This window comes from Narcine bancroftii, chromosome 6, assembly GCF_036971445.1.
Source record: "Narcine bancroftii isolate sNarBan1 chromosome 6, sNarBan1.hap1, whole genome shotgun sequence".
In the NCBI taxonomy this organism is placed as follows: Eukaryota; Metazoa; Chordata; class Chondrichthyes; order Torpediniformes; family Narcinidae; genus Narcine; species Narcine bancroftii.
The window spans coordinates 240,787,987-240,813,847 of record NC_091474.1 but is presented as its reverse complement, the minus strand read 5'-3'; the positions used below and the strand labels follow the sequence as shown (position 1 = coordinate 240,813,847).

At 45.2% G+C, this 25,861-nt stretch overlaps 2 protein-coding genes across 10 annotated transcripts in view; one reads left to right on the top strand and one right to left on the bottom strand.

Annotated features, from left to right (window-relative positions):
• The window catches only part of mrps18a (mitochondrial ribosomal protein S18A), a 136,526-nt gene extending 123,427 nt beyond the window's left edge, over positions 1-13,099 (top strand). Inside the window, exon 6 of one of the 2 annotated variants that reach the window (XM_069887802.1) lies at positions 12,795-13,099. In XM_069887802.1, coding sequence (XP_069743903.1) covers positions 12,795-12,939 — 145 coding nt within the window. In that variant the 3' untranslated portion in view covers positions 12,940-13,099. The remainder of the gene's footprint in view (positions 1-12,794) is intronic. The other variant, XM_069887803.1, reaches the window with a different exon arrangement.
• The window catches only part of rsph9 (radial spoke head component 9), a 55,298-nt gene continuing 42,407 nt past the window's right edge, over positions 12,971-25,861 (bottom strand). For 5 of the 8 annotated variants that reach the window (XM_069887788.1, XM_069887787.1, XM_069887789.1 and 2 more), the window contains one exon: positions 12,971-13,292. In XM_069887788.1, the coding sequence (XP_069743889.1) occupies positions 13,137-13,292 (156 nt within the window). In that variant the 3' untranslated portion in view covers positions 12,971-13,136. The remainder of the gene's footprint in view (positions 13,293-25,861) is intronic. The other 3 variants (XM_069887794.1, XM_069887798.1, XM_069887790.1) reach the window with 2 other exon arrangements.

The window sequence follows — 25,861 nt, the reverse complement described above, 5'->3', positions numbered from 1 at the left end:
CTAGAGTATAAAAAGAGATTGGGCAGATTAGGTCTTTATTCTTTGGAGCGTAGAAGGTTGAGAGGGGATTTGATGGAGGTATTTAAGATTATGAAAGGGATAGACAGAGTGGATGTGGATAGACTATTTCCGTTAGGAGTAGGAGAGATTGAAACAAGAGGACATGAGTTAAGAGTTAAGGGGCAGAGGTTTAGAGGTAACATGAGGGGGAACTTCTTTACTCAGAGAGTGGCAGCCGTGTGGAATGAGCTTCCGGGAGAAATAGTGGTGGCAGAGTCAATTTTATTATTTAAGAAAAAGCTGGACAGGTATATGGATGAGAAGAAGGTGGAGGGTTATGGTCATTGTGCAGGTAGGTGGGACTAGAGAGGAGTGTTTGGTTCGGTGTGGACTGGAAGGGCCTAATGGCCTGTTTCCATGCTTTAATTGTTATGTTATGTTAAGCAGAGCAGAGGGCTACGAGCACATCGATGGAGATTGTGGAGAAGTTCTTACCAATCTTCACTGATTGTAGTCTGGAGGTGAGGAAATCCATGATCCAGTTATGCAGTGGGGTGTTAACTCCCAGTTTTTGTCGTTTGCTAATCAGAGGGAATGATGGTGTTAAATGCTGAACTGTCGTCGATAAAGAGCCTCGTGATGTGTGCAAGTTTGCTGTCCAAGTGTCCCAGGGCTTTGTGTAGAGCCAATGAGATGGCATCCACAGTAGATCTGTTTCTTTGCGAGGTGAACTGGAACGGATCCATGTCGCCGCTCAGACGGGAGCTGATAGGCTTCATCACCAGCCTTTCAAAACACTTCATCACTGTGGATTTAAGTGCTACTGGTCGATTGTCGTTAAGGCAGGTTACCACACTCTTCTTGGTGATTGACTCCTGGTTGAAACAGGTGGGTACCACGCCCTGCTGGAGTGAGATATTGAAGATATCCGTGAATACCTTGGTAAGTTGATCAGCACAGCGCATCGTGAGGCAGAGAAACGATGTTTCGTCTGCTCGTCTATGTACAGTCAGATGACAATAGGCTTGAACTTGAACAAAAAAGCAAAGGTCTCAGTTCACTGTTTCAACTGGGAATGCAACTCTCCTCGTCTAGGTTTGAGGCAGGATCTGCAGTGAAATGTGAATAATTTCGTACAGCGTTTTTAATTTAATTTACTTTGTAGGAATGCTAAGAAATGAAACATGCCACCAGCTAGACAAAGAAATATTTGGACAGAGGCAAAGCCATAGTGTAAGCATCCTGCTCGGGTGTCAAATTAAATCGTGATTTGACCACAGTCAATCCGAACTAAACTGGTAAATATGAGGTTATTTGCATTGGAAGAAAACTTGGCCAATCCGCTTATTATTTAAATAGTGAAAGATTGCATCCTTGATATTGTGCCGAGGGCCTTGGGGGTGTGCTGGTGTAAAAGCTTGGTTTGCACGTGCAGCAGACTCGCAAGAAGGCAAGGGGAACATTGGCCTTCGTTGCTGGAGCCATTCAACTGAAGAGCAGGGAACAGAATAGGTTTCTGGTTATCAATGGAACCTCAATAAAAGCGAGTTTTTCCATTAAACATGCATGTTCCAGTCTATGAACAATCTCCATTTAGTTTGGTTTACTGGTCATTTTACTTATTTGGGTGTAAAAATCACTAAAAAGCTTAAGGATTTATTTAACTTTAACTTGTTATCCTTAATTGACCATATGAAACAATTGTTTACTAAATGGTCTCCATTGTCCTTATAAATGATTGGTTGAATTAATTTGGAGAGAGTGGAATGAGTTGAAGAAGTTATTTGGAGTGAGGACAAATTCTGCGAGGGGAGAGGAGGGCCGGACAGGAGAGGAGAGAGACGGGGTGGGGGGGATAGGAGAGAGATGGGAGGAGAGGGAGAGAGATGAAGTGGGGAGGGGGGGAGGAGGAGGGGCGGGAGAGAGATGGGGTCGGGGTGGGGAGGGGGAGGGGACGAGGGGGCGGGGAGGGGGAAGCAAGGAAGAGAGGGGTTGGGGAGGGAGGGAGAGAGAAGGGCTGGAGGGAGGGAGGGAGACAGGATGGGGGTGGATCACAGGGGAACGGGGGTGTGACGGGTGACATGGGGGCTGAGGGTGGTGGGTGATGGGGTCGGGGGACTGGCGGGAAGACTGGGGGGTGACACAGGTGGGACTTGGGGGTGACACGAGGGGGTGATGGGGTACTGGGGGTGACATGTGGGGACTGGGGGTTGACAAGGGGGTAGGTGACTAAAGGAGGAGGGGGCTGACTGGGGGGGGAGGGGATGATTGGGTGACTGGGGTGGAATGGGTGACTGGTTGGATCTTTGGGCCAGGAAGAACTGAAGTTCTTTCAGACCTTCTGTGTGGCAGATGGAGAAATAAAGGAATTGGACATCCTTCATGAAGATGAGGTGGTTTGGTTTGGGGAATCTGAGTCATTGAGGAGATGGGAGGGGGGGGGCTTGTGAGATGATGCAGTTGTTGGTGGGGAGGGGATGGACCAGGGCAATAAAGCTAGTCAAGATAGGATGAAACTAGTTTGGTGGGGCAGGACCAGGCAGAACCAATGGGTCTATCCAGATGGTTGGGTTTGTGTATCTTGGGAAGAAGGTAGAAATGGGCAGTGCGAGGGTGGGAAACAATAAGGTTGGCAGCTGTGGAAGGAGGTGACCAGAGGTGATGGCATTAGAGATGGTGTTGAAGGCAGTGGCTTTATGTGTAGTAGTGGGGTCCTGTGGGAGTGGTTGGTAGGAGGAGGTGTCTGAGGACTGTCGACTGGCCTTGGCAAAGTAGAGGTTCGTGCACTAGACCACAACAGCACCACCACCTTTGTCGGTGGGTTTGATGGTGAGGTTTGGATTGTTGTGGAGAGAGTGGCGGGCTGAGCGTTCTGCGGAAGTGAGATTGGAATTCAAGAGGGGAATGGTAAAGTTGTAATGGTTCATGTCTCGGCTGCAATTGTAAGTAAAAAGATCCAGAGTGGGCAACTGGCAAGGATGAGGTGTCCAGGAGGAGGAAGAAGGCTTGAAGCGGGAGAAGGGGTGTTGGGTGGGGTGGAGAGTCATGGTCATGGAAGTAAGCCCAGAGGTGGAAGTGACAGAAGAAGAGTTTGGCAACAGGGCATGCAGGGAACCTGTGGAGGAGTGGGAGGAGGGGAACAAAGGTAAGGTGTCTACCAAGTGTTCTGCCTCAGAGAGGGGAAGGTCAGAGAGGATAGAAAAAAACCAAGCAGGGGTCAGAGTGGGAATCAGTGTTGGGTTGGTAGTGGGGGGTGGAATGGAGGATTTGAGAGGTCCGAGGGTGGAGATGGGAGGTTTGGGGGAGGAGGAGAAAGGCTGGGGATGTTTGATGGGGGAAGGGGTTCAGGGGTGGGGGAGGTCAGAGGGGGGGGAGAGGGTGTAGCCTGAGGAGGGGGGAGAGATGAGGGGAGATAGGAGTGGAGTAGGAGGATAAAGAAAGAGTAGTGAGGGGGCTAAACAAGTGGGATTCAGTAGTGAGATCAGGCCTCCAGTGGCAGTCTGTGTTGGGAGACGCGTGGTGCGAGTCAGCATGGGGAGCTCCAGAGTCTTCTGTAGCTCGCAGTCCGTGTCAGGAATTGACAGTCAAGGCATGAGGAGATCCAGTGAGTATGGGGTCGGGACTCGGGTTGAAGTGGATGGCCGTGGGATCAGGAGTACTGTTGGGGTGGGTGGCCATGGATTCAGAAGCTTCGTCGGGAGGGCGGCCGGGGCTCAGGTCAGCGGCTGTGGCACTAGGAGCTCCGGGAGGGCAAGCAGCCAGGGCCACTAAGGAGATCTATGTAGAGGGTCGCAGAGGACTGGGTCATGTTCCCCTGACTTCCTCCTGAAGACCACAATCATCCCCTTGGTTTTGATGACGTTGAGCGCAAGATTGTAGTCGTAACACTATTCACTGAGCTGATCCGTCTCCCTCCTGTACGCTTCCTCACTGTCATTTCTGATTCTGCCGACAACTGTGGTGTCATCGACAAACTTCTGGAATCCTTATTTATAGAACGATATATATTTTGCAAAGGTGACGTTCTGTGGATAATCAAGAATCAAGTCAATCTACAAGGTGTTCAGTAGCATTATTTCATCATCAAAGCCTAGTGTTGCAATAGACAAATTACTGATATTGCTGCCAGTGATCCTTTGTATATCAAAGCATTGGATGTTTCACTAAATTTTTATAAAGTTTAGGCCTTAACAGGAGTCGCTTTGTTGGCAATTTATTTCAGGAAGGTTCAATTTAAAATTAATCTCTTTTCTTGGACTGGGGGGATGGTTTTCCTTGGACTAGGAAAAGAGTTCTTCTTGGACCAGGGAGATGGTGAGCCCAACATCAGTACTAGGTAATTATTGGAAGGTATTCTAAGAAATCGCTATCCAATTATTTGGATAGCCAGAAACTGATTAGGGGAGAGTCAACTTGGCTTTGTACGTGTTAGGTCGTGTTTAACCAATCTTTCAAGGAGATTACTAGGAATATTGATGAAGGAAAGATTGTGGATGTTGTCTACCTAGACTTTAGTAAAGCCTTTGGAAAGTATTAATGGTGAAGAAAATTGGATTTGACAATGGCTGGATGGGAGAAACCAGAGAATAGACTTTAGTAAAGCCTTTGGAAAGTATTAATGGTGAAGAAAATTGGATTTGACAATGGCTGGATGGGAGAAACCAGAGAATAGTGGTGGATAATTACTTCTCAGACTGGAAGCCTGTGACTCGTGGTGTTTGTTATCTATATCAATGATCTGAATGAAAATTTAATTATGATTAGCAAGTTTGCAGATGACACTAAGATTGACAGCGAAAAAGATTATCTAAGCTTACAGAGGGATCTGGACCATCTAGGAAAATAGGCTGAAAAACGGCAGATGGAATTTAATGCAAACAAGTGTGAGGTGTTGCATTTTGGAAGGACAAACCAAGATAGGACGTACATGGTGAATGGTAGGGCACTGAGGAGTGGGGTAGAACAGAGGGACCTGGGAATAGAGATAAATAATTCCCTAAAAATGGTGTCACAGGTAGATAGGGTAGTAAAAAGAATTTTTGGCCTTCATAAATCAAAGTTTTGAGTACAGGAGTTGGGATGTTATGGTAAAGTTGTATAAAACATTGGTGAGGCCAAATTTGGAGTATTTTGTGCAGTTTTGGGCACCTAACTACAGGAAAGATATCATGTTGATATCAATAAGATATAAAGAGTCCAGAGAAGACTTCTTACTAGGATGCCCAGACTTCAGGAACTGAGTTAAAGGGAAAGGTTAAACAGGTTAGGACTTTATTCCCTGGAGCGTAGAAGAATAAGGGGAACAAACAGGGTTTTTCCACTGAGGGTAAGTGAGATACAAACCAGAGGACATGGGTTAAGAGTGAAAGGGTAAAAGTTTAGGGGGAACTTCTTCACTCAGAGACATAAGTACAAAGTGAAGGGAGGGAAGTTTAGGGGAGACATCAGTTTTTTTTTTAACACAGAGAGTTGTGGGTGCCTGGAATGCCTTGCCAGGGATGGTGGTGGAGGCTGAAACATTAGGGGCATTGAAGAGACTCTTAGACAGGCACATGGATGAAAGAGAAAGAGAGTTATGGGGTAAGGATGGCTTAGTATATATAGGTTAGCACAACATCGAGGGCCAAACGGCCTGTGCTGTATTGTTCTAGAGAGCTGGGAGAGGGGACCGAGGTGAATGTGGACTAAATTTTAACATTTAAGAAGAATTTGGACAGGTACGTGGATGGGAGAGGTCTAGAGGGCTATGGACCAGATGCAGGTCAGTGGGGCTAGGCAGAGACTAGAGGCCCGGAGGGGCCTGTTTCTGTGCTGCACTGTTCTATGGTTCTCCTTGGACTCGGGAGATGTTTCTCCTTGATCAGAGCATTTCATTCTTTGGGTGAAGCAAGCCAGCATATTAATGATAGCTATACAATTCTCTTCAAAAATATTTGCAGGGCAGTCAGATTTGTTGTTTCATATACATTGCAAAATGTTCTTTTTGTGACATATTGGTTGTCTCGGTTTTGTATATTTTGTTGTCTCTCACTGTTTTGTACTAATTTGTCATATGACAGGCAATAAGAAAATGTAATGTAAATTGACAAATCTAATATTTAGCCATAGCACAGTAATGCAGCAGTTGGTGCTGCTGTCCACCACTCTTAGACTGGGTACTGTCTACGTGGAGTTTTCATGTTCTGGATTTCTTCCCACATCCCAGATAATTGGCCGCTGTGTAAGTGGGAGGCAGGAGATCCAGGGGTGAGGGTAAGTGGGCACAGGAGATGGCATGTGTGGTGAGGAAATGAGGGAATGGGACTGGTGGAAATGCGACGAGAGCTGTCGTGGAATGGATGGATTTGTAAAGTATGTGTGAATCGGGGAGACAATGCAAGTTCAATCTTTTTAATCTGAATAGCTTGAGGTGGAAGCTCATAAAGATGATGTTTCTTTGCGGCAGGCAATTGTCTTGCCTTAAAATCAAAGCAAGGATTAAGTAGAAAGACTGATGGTTGAGAACTAAAATGACCTTTCAAAATCTGAATGCTTAAAATATTATCTACAAATCTGGAACTTAGTTCATGTTAAATTACTCACTGCCATTAAAAATTACATGTGTATTCTCATTCCATTCTTGATATTTTCTACAGATTTGGGTATTAAAACATGAAATAAATCCTTCATTGCAAATATGGAGAATATACGAATATTTTTTTTAGTGTATAATTGCAAACATACGGAACAGATTGTCCTTGTGAGAGGAAGTTAATTGTATCTCTGATCAATAGCTGAATGATTATTTGGTAAAGAATAAACATAAATTCATGTGCCTCAAAATAGATTGGATGGCAGATATGAGAGAAAAATTGAAATTGGGGGGGCGGGGAGAAGAGGAAAGTAAACAAAGTCAACCTATGTAAACTTTGTAAAGGAGTATTCTGTTTGCAAAACTCTAGATATATTAAATTTGATAAGAAGCGGGTCGGTTTAAAAAAACATGCAGTTATTGGCTCATTACAGGAAAGGGTTTTAAAAATATGTCAAGCAAATTTTGTGGTCACACACAAAAACATTACATTTTAATAAGAATATTGTTGCTTTTGGTTCGGCCATGATCTCTGCGTACACTGGGCTGTTCATAAACTTCAACTTTCTGTGTCTTTGCATACGTGACTGAAAATGTCAGCGAACAGTTGTACGTTTTGTTGAAGTGAGACGCATTTCACTTTGCTCTCACTGCCCCATGAAAGGTTATGCATCACTGAGTTAAATGAATGACCCGCAGAATCTATTCCTGATGGGGTTATTTTCAACCAAAATTTGACACCCAGCGGATCAGGTGATGAGAAATGAAACATAAAAAGAAAACACAAATGCTGTAAAAGCTGAAATAACAACAGAAAATGTTGGAAACAGCAGGTCAGGCATCATCAGGTGGACGGAGAATCAAGAGTTAAAATGTTTCAGGGTGAAGACCCTTCCACCGAACAGGGAAAGTGCAAGTGCATTTGTTATGTTATACCTTGTACAGTAAGAAAGGTTCTGCATGCAGACTAATAGATTATATCTAATATACATTCATAGAGAGGGTAGGATTAGCATCAAGCATGGGTAGCAATGTTGTGGGGTTCATTTAGGAGCCTGGTGGCAGCTGGAGAGGAACTGTGTTTCAGTCTGTTGGTGTACATTCTCACTCTCTTGCGTCTTCTCTTCCCTGGGAGGAGGGAGAAGAGAGTGTATGGGGTATGACAGGTAATCTATCTTCAGCGAAGCGAGCACCCTCGCTCTGTCCGCTGCAATAACAGGGACCTCTCAGTGCCCAACCATTTTAATTCCACACACCATTTCCACACCGACAACGTCTGTCCATGGCCTCATGCATTGCCAATCCGAGGCTATGCTCTAATTGGAGGAACAACACTTGATATTCCATCTAGGCAGTCTTCAACCAGGTGGCATTAACAGCGACTTAACCCCTTCCCCCGAGTCTCTCTCTACTCCTCTGTCACCTTTCCCACCCCTTCCCTTCCCTCTCCATTCAGAGCTACTCTTTCCCCCTATCAACTTTTTTCTCTTCTACCCTCCCACCAGTATCCACCTCTAACCTCTTACCTGTTGTCCTGTGTGGTCTTCCCCCTGCCCCTTCCTCCACTCTCTCCTTGAAGGCTCAGGCCTGAATTGTTGGTCAGCCTTTGTCTCGTGTATTCCCTTTGTCTTTTCTATCCCAACAACCTCTCCCCAACTTCCTGCAGCTTGAAACGAACTTAATTCTTTCCCACTTCAAACTGGGGGATTTTTGACCTGAAACATGAACCATTTTTCTTTCCAACATTGCTGCCAGACCTGGTGAGTGTTTCTGTTACAAGAGAGCTGGTACAGGTGACAGGCAGTTGTGAAGAGCTACTTTTAAGATTCAGGACTCAATTTATTGTCGTGTAAGAACGGAATTTGCTTTCATCTGCTGAAAGGCAGACAGATTCGCCATTGGCAGAAATTGCCTGAAGCGCCTCTCATAGTCACTGAAAGAGAAGCAAAAGAGTCTCCTCAGAATCACGGCGTGTCTGTGGATTTGCCTGCAGTGCTTCCGCAGCCACACTGAGTCCAGGCCAAACCATCAGCAGCCCGAACTCCAGATCCGAACATTTGACACGATCAGGTACCCTTCTGCACCCTCTCACGTCCCAGTTCCGATACCTGGTACCCCCTTCAGCCCGTCTCCATCAGTCTGCAGCCCGGTGTGACTCCCTCGACTGCATTCACCAACAGCCCACCCACCGCCTGTTAGCTTCTTCAACTGCAGAGCCCCTCACTGGTCCATGGGCCACCTCTGCTTCTCCTCAGAAGGGAGGGATGTTCTCCCCATTTTTTGGTGCCCTGCTCCAGTCCTCTGCATCCCCGGAGTCTGCAACTCATCATGGCTGCTGCCTATCATAGGTGCCCCCATCTTGGGTGCAGACCCCGAGTTTGCAGAATTATTAAATAAAACCACCGCTGGCTCCATTTACAGGCCGGTTGAAGCCTGTACGGAGCTGACGGCAGTCGGACTAGATGGTTGGTACCCACGGGAGCGCTGTTATCGCACGTCCGCACCAGCGGCCATGCTGTCGTAACAGTAGCTCCAGCAGTGGCACCCTCTTCCAAAAGGTAGGAGAGTGGGCTTTAAAAGCTTGGGGTCTGAATTCCAGAGGTGAGGATTAATTTTTTTAATTTAAATTTTAACGATACAACATGGCAAAAGTGAGTATGGGTGGAATCGGCTTCTTCCCAGCTGAAAATTTAAAAAATTAAGATCCTTTCAGCCCATGAAACTCATGCTATCAAATGAATCTACAAACCCCGTATGTTTCTGAAGGTGGGAGGAAACTAGAGCACCCGGAAGAAACCCACGCATTCGCGGGAGAGAATATACAAACTCCTTGGAATGCGGGTCGCTGGCACTGTAACGGTGTTGCATTTACCACTACGCTTAACCATTCCTTTTATTCCTGATAGTTCCAGGCAACCTATCACATTACTGAGGTAATGATCGAAAGAATGACACCTCTATTGCAGAACTAGGCAGCGTGAATAACAGGGTGCTGGAGAGTGTTGTTAAACTAAAAGACCTGGAGGTACAAGTACTTAGCTCTCTGCCACACAGGTAGATAAGGTGGTAAAGATGGCATTTGGCACAGTTTCCAGAGCGCTGCCTGCAGGAGTTGAGAAATCTGTTATTGAAAAGTAATGGTGTAGAGATGGGAATTTAGAGTTTTAATTTCCTGAGTTGAGGAAGATGTGAAAAATGGAAGTGCAGACTGTAAGAAGATACAGATTAGTTGAACGGAAAAGCACCAGTTGAAACAGTATGGAGAAGAGGAAAGTGTGCACTTTATCAGAGAATAGACAGTAAGTTGCACAGTTCTGAAGTGTGTGCAGGAAGTGGAGGTCAGGGTATAAACGTGCATCAACCCTTGACAGATGGGTCCTGGAGTTCATAATTACACAGGGAGGCAAGATACTGTGACCCTGTTTTTAGCAGAAGTAAGCCCAAAGATGGGAGGGGGGGGGTGGTTGTGACCAAATTTAGGTCACCTCTCTTTAAGAAGGATGTGATCTCTCCGAGAGCGTATGGTAAAAAGGTCGTTCCCAAGAACGAGGGATTTCAGCTCCTAGGTTAGACAGCTTTGAGTTGTCTTTGGAGCAAAACTGATTTAATATAAGTTTAGCTGGAGTAAAAATAGGGAAGTTGTAGCTTTTAGCAGATTGTTGAAGGATGTTGAGGAAGCGAATTCAAATCTTGGCCAGATTATTGAAGAATTGAAAAAAAAAATGTTTTTTAAACAGAGAATAATTATCCTCAGGAATTCACTGCCTGTAGGGGTAGTACAAGGAAACAAAATAGGCACATCAGGGCTTTAGGGAATAGACAAAACATTTGCAGGGCTTTGGGGAAACGGAGGAATAGAACTGAGAGCTGGCACTGACTCGACAGACTGAATGGCCTTGCACTGTAATGGTTCCACGATTCTACTGAACACTTGGCAAGAGAAATCCAATCCAACAATGCTCCAACCACAGACAGCAGCTGACCACAGGAGATACAAATCCAAACTTGACAATGCTTCATTAAATGTCCCTAGAAATTGAAATTGCAGCCTAACGATTGACACCAGTGGTACGTTTTTTCCTCCTCCTTTGCTGCCGGAGATGACTAAGTCAGGCTTTAGTGTGTTTTAAAAGTCTTTTATTGAAGACTAGATGAATAACCAGCTGCTCCCATGTTATTCTTAATTTTTTTTTTATATCCTTTAGAAGCTGCAGTAATGACCTGCTAAAGGTTATCCACCTTTTAAAAGCAGGGGAAGCTGTTTTCACAGCAGTTATTAATGACTGACTTAACTGTGAGGCGGAAGGTATATTGAAAAACAGTCATTAATGTCTGTAATTAAACTGCGGTTCAGCAAGCTAATGCTGACTCCCTAATTTATCAGCCATTCAGGCACACATCACCTAGGACTCAATTAAAAAAAAAACCCCTGGGACAGTTCTCCCCAGTTGCCTGAACTGATCATCAACGTTCAGTTCCTGGTTGATCTCGTCCTGAACAACAAGCAAGGTAGTAAAGTTGACCGTGTTTTCTTTGACGACGGTCCTGTTCCGACACATTCTCTGCGAGCTTCTGTTGGACAGCAGGCTCATGGGTGTCAGGATGTTGCCAAGTTGAAAGGGGAATGGAGATTGGAAAAAGGTGGAATGTGGGAGGGTGACCAGATGTGTGTAAAATCATGAGGGGCTTTGATAAGAGTTAAGCAAGAAGCTGGGGCCAAGTGCAATGCATAAATATGCTGGAGAAACTCAGCAGATCCCGCAACCTCCGTAGGATGTAAAGAGCAATCAGTGTTTTGGGGCTGAGCTCTTCGTCAGGGAATTTAGGGAGGGCAGTGCAGTACAAATCTTTGCTGCAGGCCCAAAGCGTCACATAGTTGAGGATCTGCAATGGAGTTGACGGGGAGGAAGTTTAAGGGAGATGGTACAGAGCAGATATTTTAGAGGGTGGAGGGTGCCTGGAGCAGGGTAGTGGTGGAAGCAGGTACAATTGTAGTGTTTAAGAGGCTTCCAGATGGATGGGGATGAAGGGATATCAGCAGTGTTGTTCACCACAAATATATGGGCCAAAGGGCCTGTTCTTGATCTATGTGAGAGCATCAGAGTGGACAATAGTTCTCAGTCTATCAGGGTTGATAAATTAAAACTGTCTTTTTTAACTTGTGTGTCTTGGGAATTATTATTCCTGAGATAGGTCATCTCCAGTGACATGTCCTGGTCCATCCATGTCGATGCAATGGCCAAGAAAGTGTACCAGGGTCTCGGTTTCCTCAGAAGCCCGAGGACAACTGTACCCCTCAGCACTTTCTCCAGATGCCCAATTGAAAGCATCCTGTCAGGGTGCATCGCTGTGTAGGACGGGAACTGCAATGCCCAACCCCTCCCCTCTATTGACTCCATCACACAGACCACCCTCTGTGTGAAATGGTTACCCCTCTGGTTCCTATTAAATCTCTCACCACCCCCCCTCACCTTAATCCTCTACTCTCTAGTTATCGATTCTCCTTCTCTGGGTAAAGGGCTCTGGGCATTTATCCGATATATTCCTCTCATTATTTTGTACACCTCTGTGAGATTTCTCCCCCCCAACTCCTCTAAGGAATAAAACCCCAGCCTGCTCAACTTCCCCCTGTAGATCAGGGCCCATGTCCTGACATCTTTCCTGTAGTGCGATGACCAAAACTGAACAAAGTAATCCAAATAGGGCCTCACCATCATCTTGTACAACTGCATCATGACCTCCCAACTTCTACACTCAGTACTCTGCCTGGTGAAGGTCAACGTCCCGAAAGCTTTTCTAGCACCACTTTCAAGGTCCACTCCACAACACTTCCCAGATCATTACCATTCACTGCATGGGTCCCACCCTGATTGGACTTCGTGAAATGCAATACCTCCTATTTCTAATGGCTGGTGTTTCTAAATTCTGCATTTGCCATAGTCTAGATCCTTAACCTTAGCTTGTGGATTACGAATCAGGTAACTTGCCTGCTACCCACCTACTCGCTCAGCATAGACCAGGATTGGAAGCTGGTCTTGTTGCTTGTGTGGCTACTTTATCAGGGTGCTGAGCTCATCCATAAATATGTAATAATAAATATTTTATCTTTAGTAAGCACGGTGTGTGGTTGGCAGTTCTTGTAAGAGACCCAATCAAGCTAAAAGCAACACACTTCATGTGAGTAACATTTCTGCAGTTAAAAAAAACTTTTTTTTTTTTGCAGATATTTAACTCGATGGTCAATTGATTCAGTGAAGCCCATTTGGAAGAAAGGCCTCAAGTGGTGTAAAGTGCGCATGCCTGTGGGAGACCCAATCTTGAAGAACAACGTTGTCTACGGGAAGAAACCCTGCTATATAAAGCACTGAAGGCTGTTGACTAACCCACGTGACTCCACACTTTTTGGAAGGGTTTTCAAATGATGTTTATTTGGGTAGAGATTTCATTGGGTGTTAATGTGTACAAAATAAACGTGGAAATCGTCATCATTTGATTAAACCTAGAGAGACTGAACTCTCCAGAAGCTGAGACTCTTGCTGGGGTTTGAATTGACTGGAGAGTCAGATCATGAAGGGAAAGTCCATGTTCTTCTCACCCAGACCCATGTAGATGAATCCGAACTGAGTGGTATCAGGCACGTGGAAGAAGGTGAACCCAGGCCACAGGAGGTTGCGGAGAATGACCAGCTTATTGCCTCTCTCAAACTGAAGGCTCCAGAACACTGCAAACACAAAACACACGTTAATCAGCTCCCCACTCCTACCCAGTTCCAATCAGAGCTCATGCCTGCTGCCTGGTACAGGGACAGAAGGTTAAAATGACAGAGGTTTGCTAATCCTGTGATCCGAGCATCTCCTGCTTAGAAGGACTGTAACAGAACACCTTTTCCTGATCAAGGTGTCGCTTGTCAGCCTGTACTCTTCATATTGGGGCAGAGAGGGGAAAGGTTCAATCAACAGCTCTCTGTCACACCATCCAGCATCTGTTGATGAGATGGTGTTAGGGCCAAAAGTCTTCCCTCACACAGTGAAAACAAAGGAACAAGGATTGTTCTTTTTACAGTAGAGGTTTAAAGGGAGACTTGATAAAGTTGGCTGTGGCTCAATGTAGCTAATTTAAAGCGATTGGCAAACAGAACTGAGCTTTGGTTGTCTCTTTTTAGGAAAGATGAGAAAGCAGTGGAGAGAGTGCAGAGATTTACCACAGTATTTCCTGGATTGGAGAACGTGTCTTATGAGGCAAGATTAACAACCTAGGGTTTTTCTCTTTGGAGCAGAGAAAGATGAGAGGTGACTTCCTAGAGGTCTACAAGATTATGAGAGGCATAGATAGGGTGGACGACCAGCACCTCACTCCCAGGGCAAGAGTAACAAACACCAGAGGACGTCTGTACAAGGTGAGGGGAAGAAAGTTTAGGGGAAACGTCAGGGGTATGTTTTTAACACAGTAGCATTGCCAAGGGAGGTGATGGAGGCTGGTACTATAGGGTCATTTAAAAGACTTAGGCACATGATACAAAAAGAGACTGCTGCGGGTGAGATAGAGAGGGTTAGTTTGTTGAGTAGCTTTATATAGGTCAGCACATCGTGGGCCAACGGGCTTGTACTGTGCTGTAATGTTCTGTGTTCGATGTAACGTGAAGCTTTTTTACGTAGGGAACAGTAATCAGGAATGTGCAACCTGATTAATCACTGGAAGATTTAATAATAGAATTAAAAAGGGGACTGGATAAATTGTCACGTAATGGCACTATCTGCAGGGCCACGGAGTAAAAGCAGGAGAGTGCATAAACTGAATAGTCCTTTCAAACGCCCGAAATGTTATCTATGCCACATAAAGTACGCTGTTTGACCTGCTGAGTTTCTCCAGCGTGATGTTTTTACTTCAATCACGGCGTCTGCAGACTACTGTTTTACTCCTATACTAGGAGGGGCCCCTTCTTAGTGGGAAAACGCCAAAGCCATTAATGATGCAATAGGACCTCCTGTAGCAATGAGAGAATTGACTTGGCAACCTGTTTGTGTGAGGGAAGAATGCTGGCCTGCAGAGCAGCCTGTTTCTTAACAAGTGGATCGGGCAGGGCTGAACACCCAAGTTTTTTTTGGGGGGGTAGATCACTGATTTTGAAGTGCATAATTGAGAAGAGACACTCCAGTGGAGCCACTAATGTAGACAACTGGCCACCTTTAAGTCTCGGGGATGTAGCTGTAACCAGCTCTCCTGAACTGAGAGCTAAAACAGGCACAGTGGGTAAACTTGCGTCCTCATTCCTTGGGGACGAGACCAGCCAAAGAGCCTTGATTGACTTCATGCTCCATTTGTATTTGCTTAAAGGAACAATTTAAGCTCTGAAACCTTCAGAGTTGTACCTGCCACCTTATCTAGTAACACATTCCTTTAACTGGAAACCAGTCTTGTTGAGGAGGCGTCCTGAAATAATAAAACAGATGCACATTTCAAATGGTGCAGCTGAGATTAAAAGATGCACAGCTCTCTTGAAGGGAGCATCACTCGCCTGGATAGGAAGAGTTTAGTTGTTCTGTGGGAGAGACTCTGCACCTGAGGAAGCTTTGCACCATTGTGCTTCTGGGTGAAGAATGATGTACCAGCAGTGGATTTATTTAATCAGCTCAAGGTCTCTATTCCAGTCTCCAATAGAATGGATTATTGCCATTAGCAGATGGACACGTTGATAATAAGCCTTTTATATGGAAAATGTCCTGCAAAGCACTCCCCTTTTTGGAACAACCTGACATTTAGAGCTCAAAACAAAAGCTCTAGCACAACTTTATTGGCCTGGCACTTTGTACAGAATAGGAATTACTGGTGAGGTAACAAACTGAGAAGCAGCAGCTGGCGTTTATAGTATACTAAAGGTCACCAGATCAGTTTCCATAGGAAATCTCTTTAATATAGATCACCTGAAAATCCCTGGCTCGCAACTGCTTAAGGTGGGGAAGGAACAGTGGGGATGGTATGGGTGGAGGTGAGGATACATGGAGATGTTCTGGGTGGGGAAGTGAATTGAAAAACTCTTGTTGAAAGAAGCCTAATTTTATTGGGTGAAACACTAAAGCCTGCACACGTCATTGAAGTAAAAAACACAAAGATCTTGGAGGGACTCAGCAGGTCTTGCAGCATCTATGGGAGGTAAAGATATATAACCAACATTTCAGGCCTGAGCCCTTCAAGGAATGTGCAGATCAAGAAAAGACCATCCGTTCAAGTCAATGTGGTAAGCTTGATATCTCAGCACTAAGGCCATACAAGCCGAAGGGACTGTATTGTGCTGTAGTGATCTCTGTTCTATATACCCTGCACTGGTACTGCCAAACAGATGGTCTGTTGTCCCAAACCTCATTTTGCTGCCATTTTAGAGAGCTTTGGTGAGATTGCACCTGGACTGCAGTGTTGATTTCCTTATCTACAAATGTCCATTCTTGGGTTTGTGTTTCCTGGAATGGAAAAGCTTTGAATCTTTTCACCTTTGCAGAGGTATTGGTGTAAGTGGTGAAGGCAGGTAATTCAGACATCAGTTAAAAAGGTAAAGATTCAGATGAGCTTTTGAAACACCAAGGCTTGGAAGATTTCAGATCAAGTGCTGGGCTGAAGGGCCTGTTCTTCACTCAAGAGACTCGACATAAAGGGACTGCATGGAAATTGGCTTACAAAGTGGGATTGAGCAGATGAGGCCATTACTTTCTTCAGGGTGGTATTAGTGAAATTCTCTCAATTCTTAAACCGTTCAAAGGGCCAGTTACAGGGAGGGAGGATGTTGCCTCTGGCCGAGGATCCACAGTCTCGGAATAATGGGTACGGTCATGTATCACAGATGAGAAACGTTTGGAATTCTTAAGAGGGCTGCGGGAAATTGGCCATTTTTTCATTCGCCGGTGATAAAATGTGTGAAATAGGAACAAATGATTTAAATTTAGACCACACTGTTGGTGCTGCCCCAATTAACCTACAGCCCTGGTACGTTTCTGATTGGCGGGAGGAAACTGCACCATCCGGAGGAAACCCATGTAGACACAGGGAGAACTTGCAGACCGCGCCGGATTCAAACCCTGGTTCACTGGCGCTGTAACAGCGTTGCACTAACACGACGCGAACTGTGCCATTCTGTTTCTGAGAGATCATCCCTGATTTTGACTGGGAAACGAAATGGCCTCCTGAGCCTTAAGTTCTAGTTTTCTACAATGGCAGGGTATTTGGATTTAGCAGTTCCAGCAATTACAATATTTGGATAGGTACTTGGATAGGAAGGAGAAGCAATTACAATTATTTTATACACAAAATGTAATAATAAAAAGAAATTGTCAACTTTGGCCTGTCTTAAAGGCACACAAAGAGTCTCCATGAGCATGGCCCAGCACCCTGAACAATGAAAGAACCAAGAGAGTCCCTTCCGAGATACCGAGTGTCCATGGATTCGCGTCCAGTGCTCCTGCAGCCACGTGGCCTGTTCGATCTATTGGCAAACCTGAGCTCCCAAATCCAAACCTCCAATGCAATCAGAAAGCCAACAGGAGCCCTTCTTACCTTCAGCACCCTCTCGAGTCCCAGCCCGATGATGGGTTCTCATGATCCAGTTGCCAGTAGGCAGCAACCTAGTTTGATCCTTCAGCTGCCACTCTCCAGAGTCAGAGGGAAATAGGGCCTACGCAGGCTAATGGGAAGAACTCAGGCAGGCAACTTGGTCGGCATAGGCGATTTGGGCTGAGGGGCCCTGTTTCCGTGCTGCAGAAATCGGCAGAGGGTTTTGCACCATGTGAACCTCCTGCGGTACTAAGGCCCAAGAATGTCAGTGGATGGCAGCAATGCTGGGATGGGAAGGAGCTACACCACTGGAGGTTTATCTGTTCCTGAACAGTCTGAGGACAACTTGCTTCCACTCCACCTCTCAAACTGGTGAGGCCAATAACAAGATGGGTGGGACATGCCAGCTGGGGGCAGGATAGTTTGTGAGGTGGAGAGGTTTGTCTTAAATGCTGGGATATCCTGAGGATTAGGGCACATTTTAATGTAAAATGATTCTCTTTCACTCATTAAGTGGATGAGTCTGGTGGGGAAATAGACTCAATGTCTGGAACCCACATCCTGCATGTTGGAATCAGAACAGACAAATTGCACACTGAGGTCCCTTGAATGATAATATTAATGGCAAGTTAACCTGCTGTGGCCACACTGTTGGAATCTTTTCTCCTTTACTCTGCCACGTTTCCACCCTGCAATGACAGCTGAGGAGCCACCACATTGTGCCAGCCGGCAGAACAATCAGGCATTGTTACCAAACAACAGCATGTTGATGGTATGGCATTTGGATCTGAGCTTGAACTGCACCCACACTGGATCAATTTCCACAGAAGTGGACCTGAATAACTAATAAAGCCAAGTTATTGTTGGAGTCACAGAGTGGTCCAGCACAGAACTAAGCTCCTTCAGCCCGACTCAACGATGCCGTTTTTTTTTTTGGCCAGGCTTTACCCGAGTTTGGCTCGTACCCCTCTGAACCTCTCCTATCCACGTACCAAAGTATAAACACAATGCGGGAGAAACTCAGCAGGTCAAATAGTGTACTTGGTCTTCCTTCTTCTTTGGCTTGGCTTCGCGGACGAAGATTTATGGAGGGGGTAAAAAGTCCACGTCAGCTGCAGGCTCGTTTGTGGCTGACCAGTCCGATGCGGGACAGGCAGACACGATTGCAGCGGTTGCAAGGGAAAATTGGTTGGTTGGGGTTGGGTGTTGGGTTTTTCCTCCTTTGCCTTTTGTCAGTGAGGTGGGCTCTGCGGTCTTCTTCAAAGGAGGCTGCTGCCCGCCAAACTGTGAGGCGCCAAGATGCACGGTTTGAGGCGTTATCAGCCCACTGGCGGTGGTCAATGTGGCAGGCACCAAGAGATTTCTTTAGGCAGTCCTTGTACCTTTTCTTTGGTGCACCTCTGTCACGGTGGCCAGTGGAGAGCTCACCATATAATACGATCTTGGGAAGGCGATGGTCCTCCATTCTGGAGACGTGACCCATCCAGCGCAGCTGGATCTTCAGCAGCGTGGACTCGATGCTGTCGACCTCTGCCATCTCGAGTACCTCGACGTTAGGGGTGTGAGCGCTCCAATGGATGTTGAGGATGGAGCGGAGACAACGCTGGTGGAAGCGTTCTAGGAGCCGTAGGTGGTGCCGGTAGAGGACCCATGATTCGGAGCCGAACAGGAGTGTGGGTATGACAACGGCTCTGTATACGCTTATCTTTGTGAGGTTTTTCAGTTGGTTGTTTTTCCAGACTCTTTTGTGTAGTGCACCAGTATGGTGCAGAACGTGCAAAAATGACTCTTAAGTTACATGTAAATACAAGACTTAAAAATGAATAAGTAATGCAAAAAGGAAAAATAAAGTGAGGTAGGTTTATTTTCCGTTCAGAAATCTGATGGCGGAGGGGAAGAAGCTGTTTTTGTAATGTTGAGTGTGTGTTCAGGCTCCTGTACCTCCTTCCTGATGGTAGCAATAAGAAAAGGGCATGGCCTGGGTGGTGAGGGTTCTTGAGACACTGCCTCCAAAGTGTGTCATTACGTTGGGAACAGCAAAGTGTACTTGGTATAGCAAAGATAAAGATACATTAACAACATTTTGGGCTGGAGCCCTTCACCAAGATACAGTTTGACTTGCTGAATTTCTCCCGCATTGTGTTTATACTTTGGTATAGATCTCGGTGTCAGGCTTTCACGTTTCATTTCTATACCTGTACCTGTCAAATGTCTTAATGTTATAATTGTACCCACCTCAAAAGCATCCTCTGGCAGTACATTCCATATACGCACCATCTTGTGTGTGAAAATGTTGCCTCTCAGCTCCTCTTTAAATATTTCTCTTTTCACATTAAATCTATGCCACCTAATTTTAGAAAAACCTGTGGCAAAGACTGTGACTAATCCACCTTATTAATGCCCTCATGACTATCATATTCTCTACAGTTGCATCCAGGTAATCTCTTTCTAACTCAACCCCACCAATCCCATTCATATCTTTGAGATTCTGTTTCTACATTCTATCCAACTTACATCTTTTCTATAACGAGGTGGCCAGAACTGTGTGTTGGTGTAACCGGACATCCCTGCCATTGCACTCAACATCCTGATCGAAGGCTTTAAATCTTTCCCCTCTCACCTTAAACCTTGTGCCGAGGAAAAGGTCTGTGATGACTAACCTTTTCTGTGCCCCTCCTGATCTTGAGCCTTTACATAGGAACATAGGAAGTAGGAACAGGAGGAGGCCAAAAATGGCCCATCGAGCCTGCTCCGCCATTCAATACGATCACGGCTGATCTAATTTGTGACCTAACTCCACCTACCTGCCTTCTCCCCATATCCCCTAATTCTTCTATCCTCTATTATTAGGGTACCCTTCAGCCTCCAACCTTCCTGGGTAAAAACTCAGCCTATCCAAGCCTCTCCCTACGACTCGTCCTGTAAACTAATGAATCCTTTTTTTTCATCATTTTTTTTGCTTTTTTAGTTCTTCCCATAGCTGGGTGACCAGAATTCAATATAATACTCCTAATGTGGTCTTACCAACAACGTGTACAGTTGTAACATGATGTCCCAACTCCTGTACTTAATGCCGAAGTGTGCCAAATGCCTTCTTCACCACCACTCTACCTCTGTCTTCACCTTCAGCAAACCAAGTATCTGTACCCCTATGTCTCTCTGTTCCACACACTCCCCAGATCCCCACCATTTACTGTGTCAGTCCTGCCCTGGTTTGACTTATCACCCCTTTTTTGGAAAAAAAAAAGTATGAACGTTTAGGCAATTGATGGCTTGATATATTTAATAGTTTGAAGGAGCTAGCTTGCATTCTTTTGTAAATCTTAGGTTTATCAAAGAAGGTGAGAGGCACTTGACATTCACCACCTATTCAGAAAACTGGCATCACACACGATGATCCCAATCCACTTATCTCATCCGTGAAAAATTCAGAATCAGATTTATCGTCCTGAATATATGTCTTGAAATGTGTTGTTTTGCTCCAGCAGTATGGTGCAGAACGTGCAAAAATGACTCTAAGTTACATGTAAATACAAGACTTAAAAATGAATAAGTAATGCAAAAAGGAAAAATAAAGTGAGGTAGGTTTATTTTCCGTTCAGAAATCTGATGGCGGAGGGGAAGAAGCTGTTTTTGTAATGTTGAGTGTGTGTTCAGGCTCCTGTACCTCCTTCCTGATGGTAGCAATAAGAAAAGGGCATGGCCTGGGTGGTGAGGGTTCTTGAGACACTGCCTCCAAAGTGTGTCATTACGTTGGGAACAGCAAATTTTCCCCAATTTGTCCCTGCACTTTTCCCAGAGCCTCACAGATCAAAGTGCCAGATGTAGGACTGAACACACACAGGAGACTGCAGATACTGGAATCTGAAGCCAAGCACAAACTGCTGGAGGAACTCAGCGGGCTGAGCAGCGTTGGTGGGAGAAAAAGAATGGTCGGTGCTGCGAGACAAAACTCTTTATCAAGACTGACGCTTTGAGCTCAAATACCGAGCATTCTTTTTCTCCCACTGATGCTGCTTGACCTGCCGAGTTTCTCCAGCAGATTGTGTGTTGCCTTCAAACGTAGGACATTTCTCATGACAGCAAAATACTGCAGATGTTTCCCATAGTGGGAGAGTCTAAGACAAGAGAACATAACTTCAAGATTGAAGAGCGTCCACTTAGAACAGAGATGCAGAGAAACTTCTTTAGCCAGAGGGTGGTAAATCTGTGGAATTTATTGCCACAGGTCATTGTGGAGGTCAGGTCGTTGGATGTATTTAAGGCAGAGATTAGCCTGTTTTCACTCCGCAGGCTAGCGGTGACCCTACTTTGTCCTGGTGAAATTCCCGGGAATTCAAGACCTCCCAGGCCTTTCACATCACAGTCCAAATTCCCAGGAATTTGCCCTCCCCGGCAATTTAGGAGGCCCCCGACCCCAAGCAATGACGCATTACTAACTCACAAGAGTAAGTTCATCCCCTGTCCGTTAGTCATTCGCCCACCCGCTTCCTCCCTCCCCCCGGCTGCCTTCCCGCTCCCTCCCTCCCCCCCCCACCGGCCTTCCGCCTGTTTCCCCGGCGTTTTGGCATGTCGCAACAGTGGCGCGATCCTGGATGAAAGGCCAACTTCGTTTCCCATAATCCCTCACGCAGCTGCAACCGCTCTGGGAATCCAACTGTGAGGGATTATGGTTAACGAGGACAGCCATTCACCCTGGATTGTGCTGCCATAGCGACATGCTGAAGTGGCCCGCTGTTGTCTGGAGGTGTGTCATCCCCTACGTGATGCAACATCCGAACACTGACGTCACGCGGCTTCCCCTGCTCGGCCATTTGCCTTTTCACAATACAGGGAGAGGGTGGTCCAGGAAAATTTCTCAGGGCCGTACCCCAGACCCGTTTAAAATTCCAAGCCCAACCTTTTCACACCGCAGGTTCTCGGGAAAATTTCCCAGGAATCTTCATGTTACACTGCGGTGTGAAAAGGCCTATTGATTGGTTCCTGATTAGCCAGGGCATCAAAGGTTATGGGGAGAAGGCTGGGCAGTGGGGCTAAGTGGGAAAATGTTTCAGCTCATGATTAAATGTGGGGCAGATGCGATGGGCTGAATAGCCTATTTCTGCTCCTACGTCTTATAGCCTTATTATGCAAATCTGAAATGAAGGTCAGAAAGTACTGGAAATAGTCTGTCCGATGCAGTGGTGAAGGTCGATGGGCCATCAGGACTTGAGAAGAGTCAGAAATCACAAGAGCATTTAGATGAAAATAGAGAGAAAAGAGGAAAAATGAAAAAGGAAAGATGTGTCAACAATTAGCAGACAGAAGATGTGAAAGGATTAACATGGTGAGCGTGCAAGGCAGCATAAAATCAGTGAAAATGTAAACTGACAAACACGACAAAAGAATTTTGGAAGGGGTGCTGAAAGTCTGCTCATTGGTTGAAACTCAATAGCTTCCACAACGTTATGATTTGATAAACTCAGTCTGGAAGCAGACACTGATCATTTTCAATTGGGAAATTGATAAATACTTAGGAAATAGAAGAGGGGCTCTGGGAAAAGTGCAAGGACTAATTGAGAAGCTTTGTCCACAGGCTTGACAGCAGATTGGGATCATGGTGATGTGTTGGCAGTTTTTAATGACGTGGTGTCAATGTTCAGTCCAGATAGTTAGAAGAATTAGCTCTTGTAACATGCAAGAACTTCAAGTTAAATACTTTTTGGCACATTGGATACAAATATCTCAGGGCACAAATTTAACATGGTGCAATGCATGACAGATAATCTTCCTGTAATATTCAGATTTACTGCTCTCCATTGAAAAATGCTTCTACTTCAGTCATTGTCCACAGCCCTGCCTTGAACTTGCTTTTATCTTCTAATATATTTACAAGCTGAAATTAATCTAGCTTCCACAGAGTCCTTCAATTTTGGACCTACATTCCCCTTGGCATTTCAGCCAAGATTAATCAAGGCACTTCACTGGAATATTTTGTGTTTTGGTCCAAACAAACTCTTGCAGAATAAAGAAAAATCCGTGTCCTACCAAGAACATATTCCCAATGTTTTTACCAAGTTCCAGTCAACACAGCCTTTTAAATCCCGTCCAGAAAGATTATTGCCTTCTGGAGTTCGAACTGCGAGGTAGCAATGCAACATTTTTGAAAACAGGTCATTGTTAATAATGGAAGTAAAACACGAAAGTCTGCAGACATCGTAGTTGAAGTAAAAATGCAATACTGGAGAAACTCAGCTGGTCTAACAGTGAACAGTACAATTCCAATGATCCCAAATGGTCAGATAAATGTTTTTTAGGAGAACTGGTTATTTTATAAAAGCAGCCCAGTAGCAAAAGCAAATCACTTGTATCAGTTTTTAGACGACAAAAAACAAAGGAAGGGTTTTTAAGCATTAAAATAATGTTTAATTCTCACCAAAAAAAATGCTGGCCGCTGCCGATCACTGACACCTCCCCACCAAGGCTCCTGCCGGGAGCCCGATGTCCCCGGTTATTTTGGCTCTGAAAACATTTTGGATCGTTGATGATATCCGATTTGTTTCTAATCTCATATCTCTAAAAAAATTTTGGATAAATGTGGATTTCAGAGAATCTGATTTCAGATAAATCAGAGTTGTACTTTATTCTTTCTGTTCTTTTCTTTGGCTTGGCTTCGCGGACGAAGATTTATGGAGGGGTAATGTCCACGTCAGCTGCAGGCTCGTTTGTGGCTGACAAGTCCGATGTGGGACAGGCAGACACGGTTGCAGCGGTTGCAGGGGAAAATTGGTTGGTTGGGGTTGGGTGTTGGGTTTTTCCTCCTTTGTCTTTTGTCAGTGAGGTGGGCTCTGCGGTCTTCTTCAAAGGAGGTTGCTGCCCGCCGAACTGTGAGGCGCCAAGATGCACGGTTTGAGGCGAGATCAGCCCACTGGCGGTGGTCAATGTGGCAGGCACCAAGAGATTTCTTTAAGCAGTCCTTGTACCTCTTCTTTGGTGCACCTCTGACACGGTGGCCAGTGGAGATATAGCAAAGATAAAGATACATAGCCAATGTTTCAGGCTTAAACCCTTCATCAAGTTTTGGAAACATGTCGGCAGGTGTCTGAACAAAATGATATGGGGGAAAGGGTGGGAGGAGGATGGTCATAAAGGCAAGAGGTAATAGGTGAATAAGGGAGGGAAGGGCACAGCAACAAACATGGGGAGCATGAATAGAGAGGGAAGGGCTAGGTAAGGGAAGAGCTAAGGGAAAGAAGACAAGGGGAAAGGGGAGGGAGAACGGAGAGCAGGTTAGTAGAAACCAGAGAAGTTGATGTTGATGCCATCTGGTTGGAGAGTGCCCAGAAGGTTTGTTTATATAAAGGACACTGTTTGGCCTGCTAAGTTTCTCCAGCATGGTGTTTTTACTTCAACCATAGACTATCTGCAAACTTCCTTGTTTTACTTCTAACTACCATGGAGACCTTCAATTTTAGGCCTACATTCCCCTTGGCATTTCAGCCCAAGATTAATCAAGGCACTTCACTGGAGTGTGTGCATTCTGTTCAAAGCAAACCCTTGCAGAATAAAGAAAAACCTGTGACCTGCCAAGAACAGATTCCCAGCGTTTTTACAAAGTTTCAGTCAGGCACAACCTTTTAAAACCTGTCCAGAAGATTATTGTCTTCTGCAGTCCAAACAGAGAGGTAGCAAAGCAACATTTTTGAAAATGAGATATTATTAATAATTATCAGCCTGCAGATGTCCTGGAAGTCCATTTTGACAGCTAACTTGTTCTGAACTGTTAGTTGAAGTCAGCTGAAACTCAGTTTCATAATGAACTTCATACCTAAATTATATTTTAAGACATTTTGTTTACTCCTATTATATCCCTGCACTTCACAGAACAATAATTAAGAAGGATTTAATTGTGAAGCAGGTAGGCTCGTTTCAGTTCAGAGGCAGCCATCGAGGAATACAAGGCAGTGCAGGCCCTTCTTCCCATCACAATTTTGCTAACTCAATGGTACTCTGGGTAGTCCTATTTGCCAGGATTTGGTCCGTCTCGCTCTTCCTGTACATATCTCTGTTGAACTGTTGTAATTGTACCTGCTTCAATAGTTTACTTTGGCAGCTCGTTCCAAATTTAGGCCACTCTCTGAGTGAAAAGGTTGTCCATTGGTTCCATTTTAAATCTCTCCCCTCAAACTTATTCCCTTTCATCCTGTAATCACCGATCCTGGGAAAGACTGTGAGATTAATTTTATTCATGCTCCTTATGACATTTTTCCATACCTTGATGAAGGGCTCAAGCCCGAAATGTTGGTTATATATCTTTATTTTTGCTAGATAAATTACACTGTTTGCCTGCTGACTTTCTCCAGCATGGTATTTTTACTTCAACCACGTCTTTTGTGTTTTACTTGTGTGTGAACAATAGGCTTTAGAGTGAGATGCAAGAGGATGTCTAAGACCAACAGGGCCAGAGGATTGGTTGCTTCAGCAACCAAAGGTTCCCTGAAGACATTCTATGTTGCCACAGGTGCAAAAGATATCACAGGTGTTCACATCATGTCTTTCTCCCCAGCACCCACAACCTCTTCCTTTGAACACTCATTATCTATATAAATGTAGGGAATTAGGAGAGCAGAAGTTGTGGCATCTCTTCACATTGACAGGTGTCCCATTGAAAGGGTCTTAGGGTGCGTAGGATGGGAACTGCTCCACCCAAGACTGCAAGAAACTGCAGAGGGTTGTAAATATGGCTCAATCCATCACACCCACAACCCCATC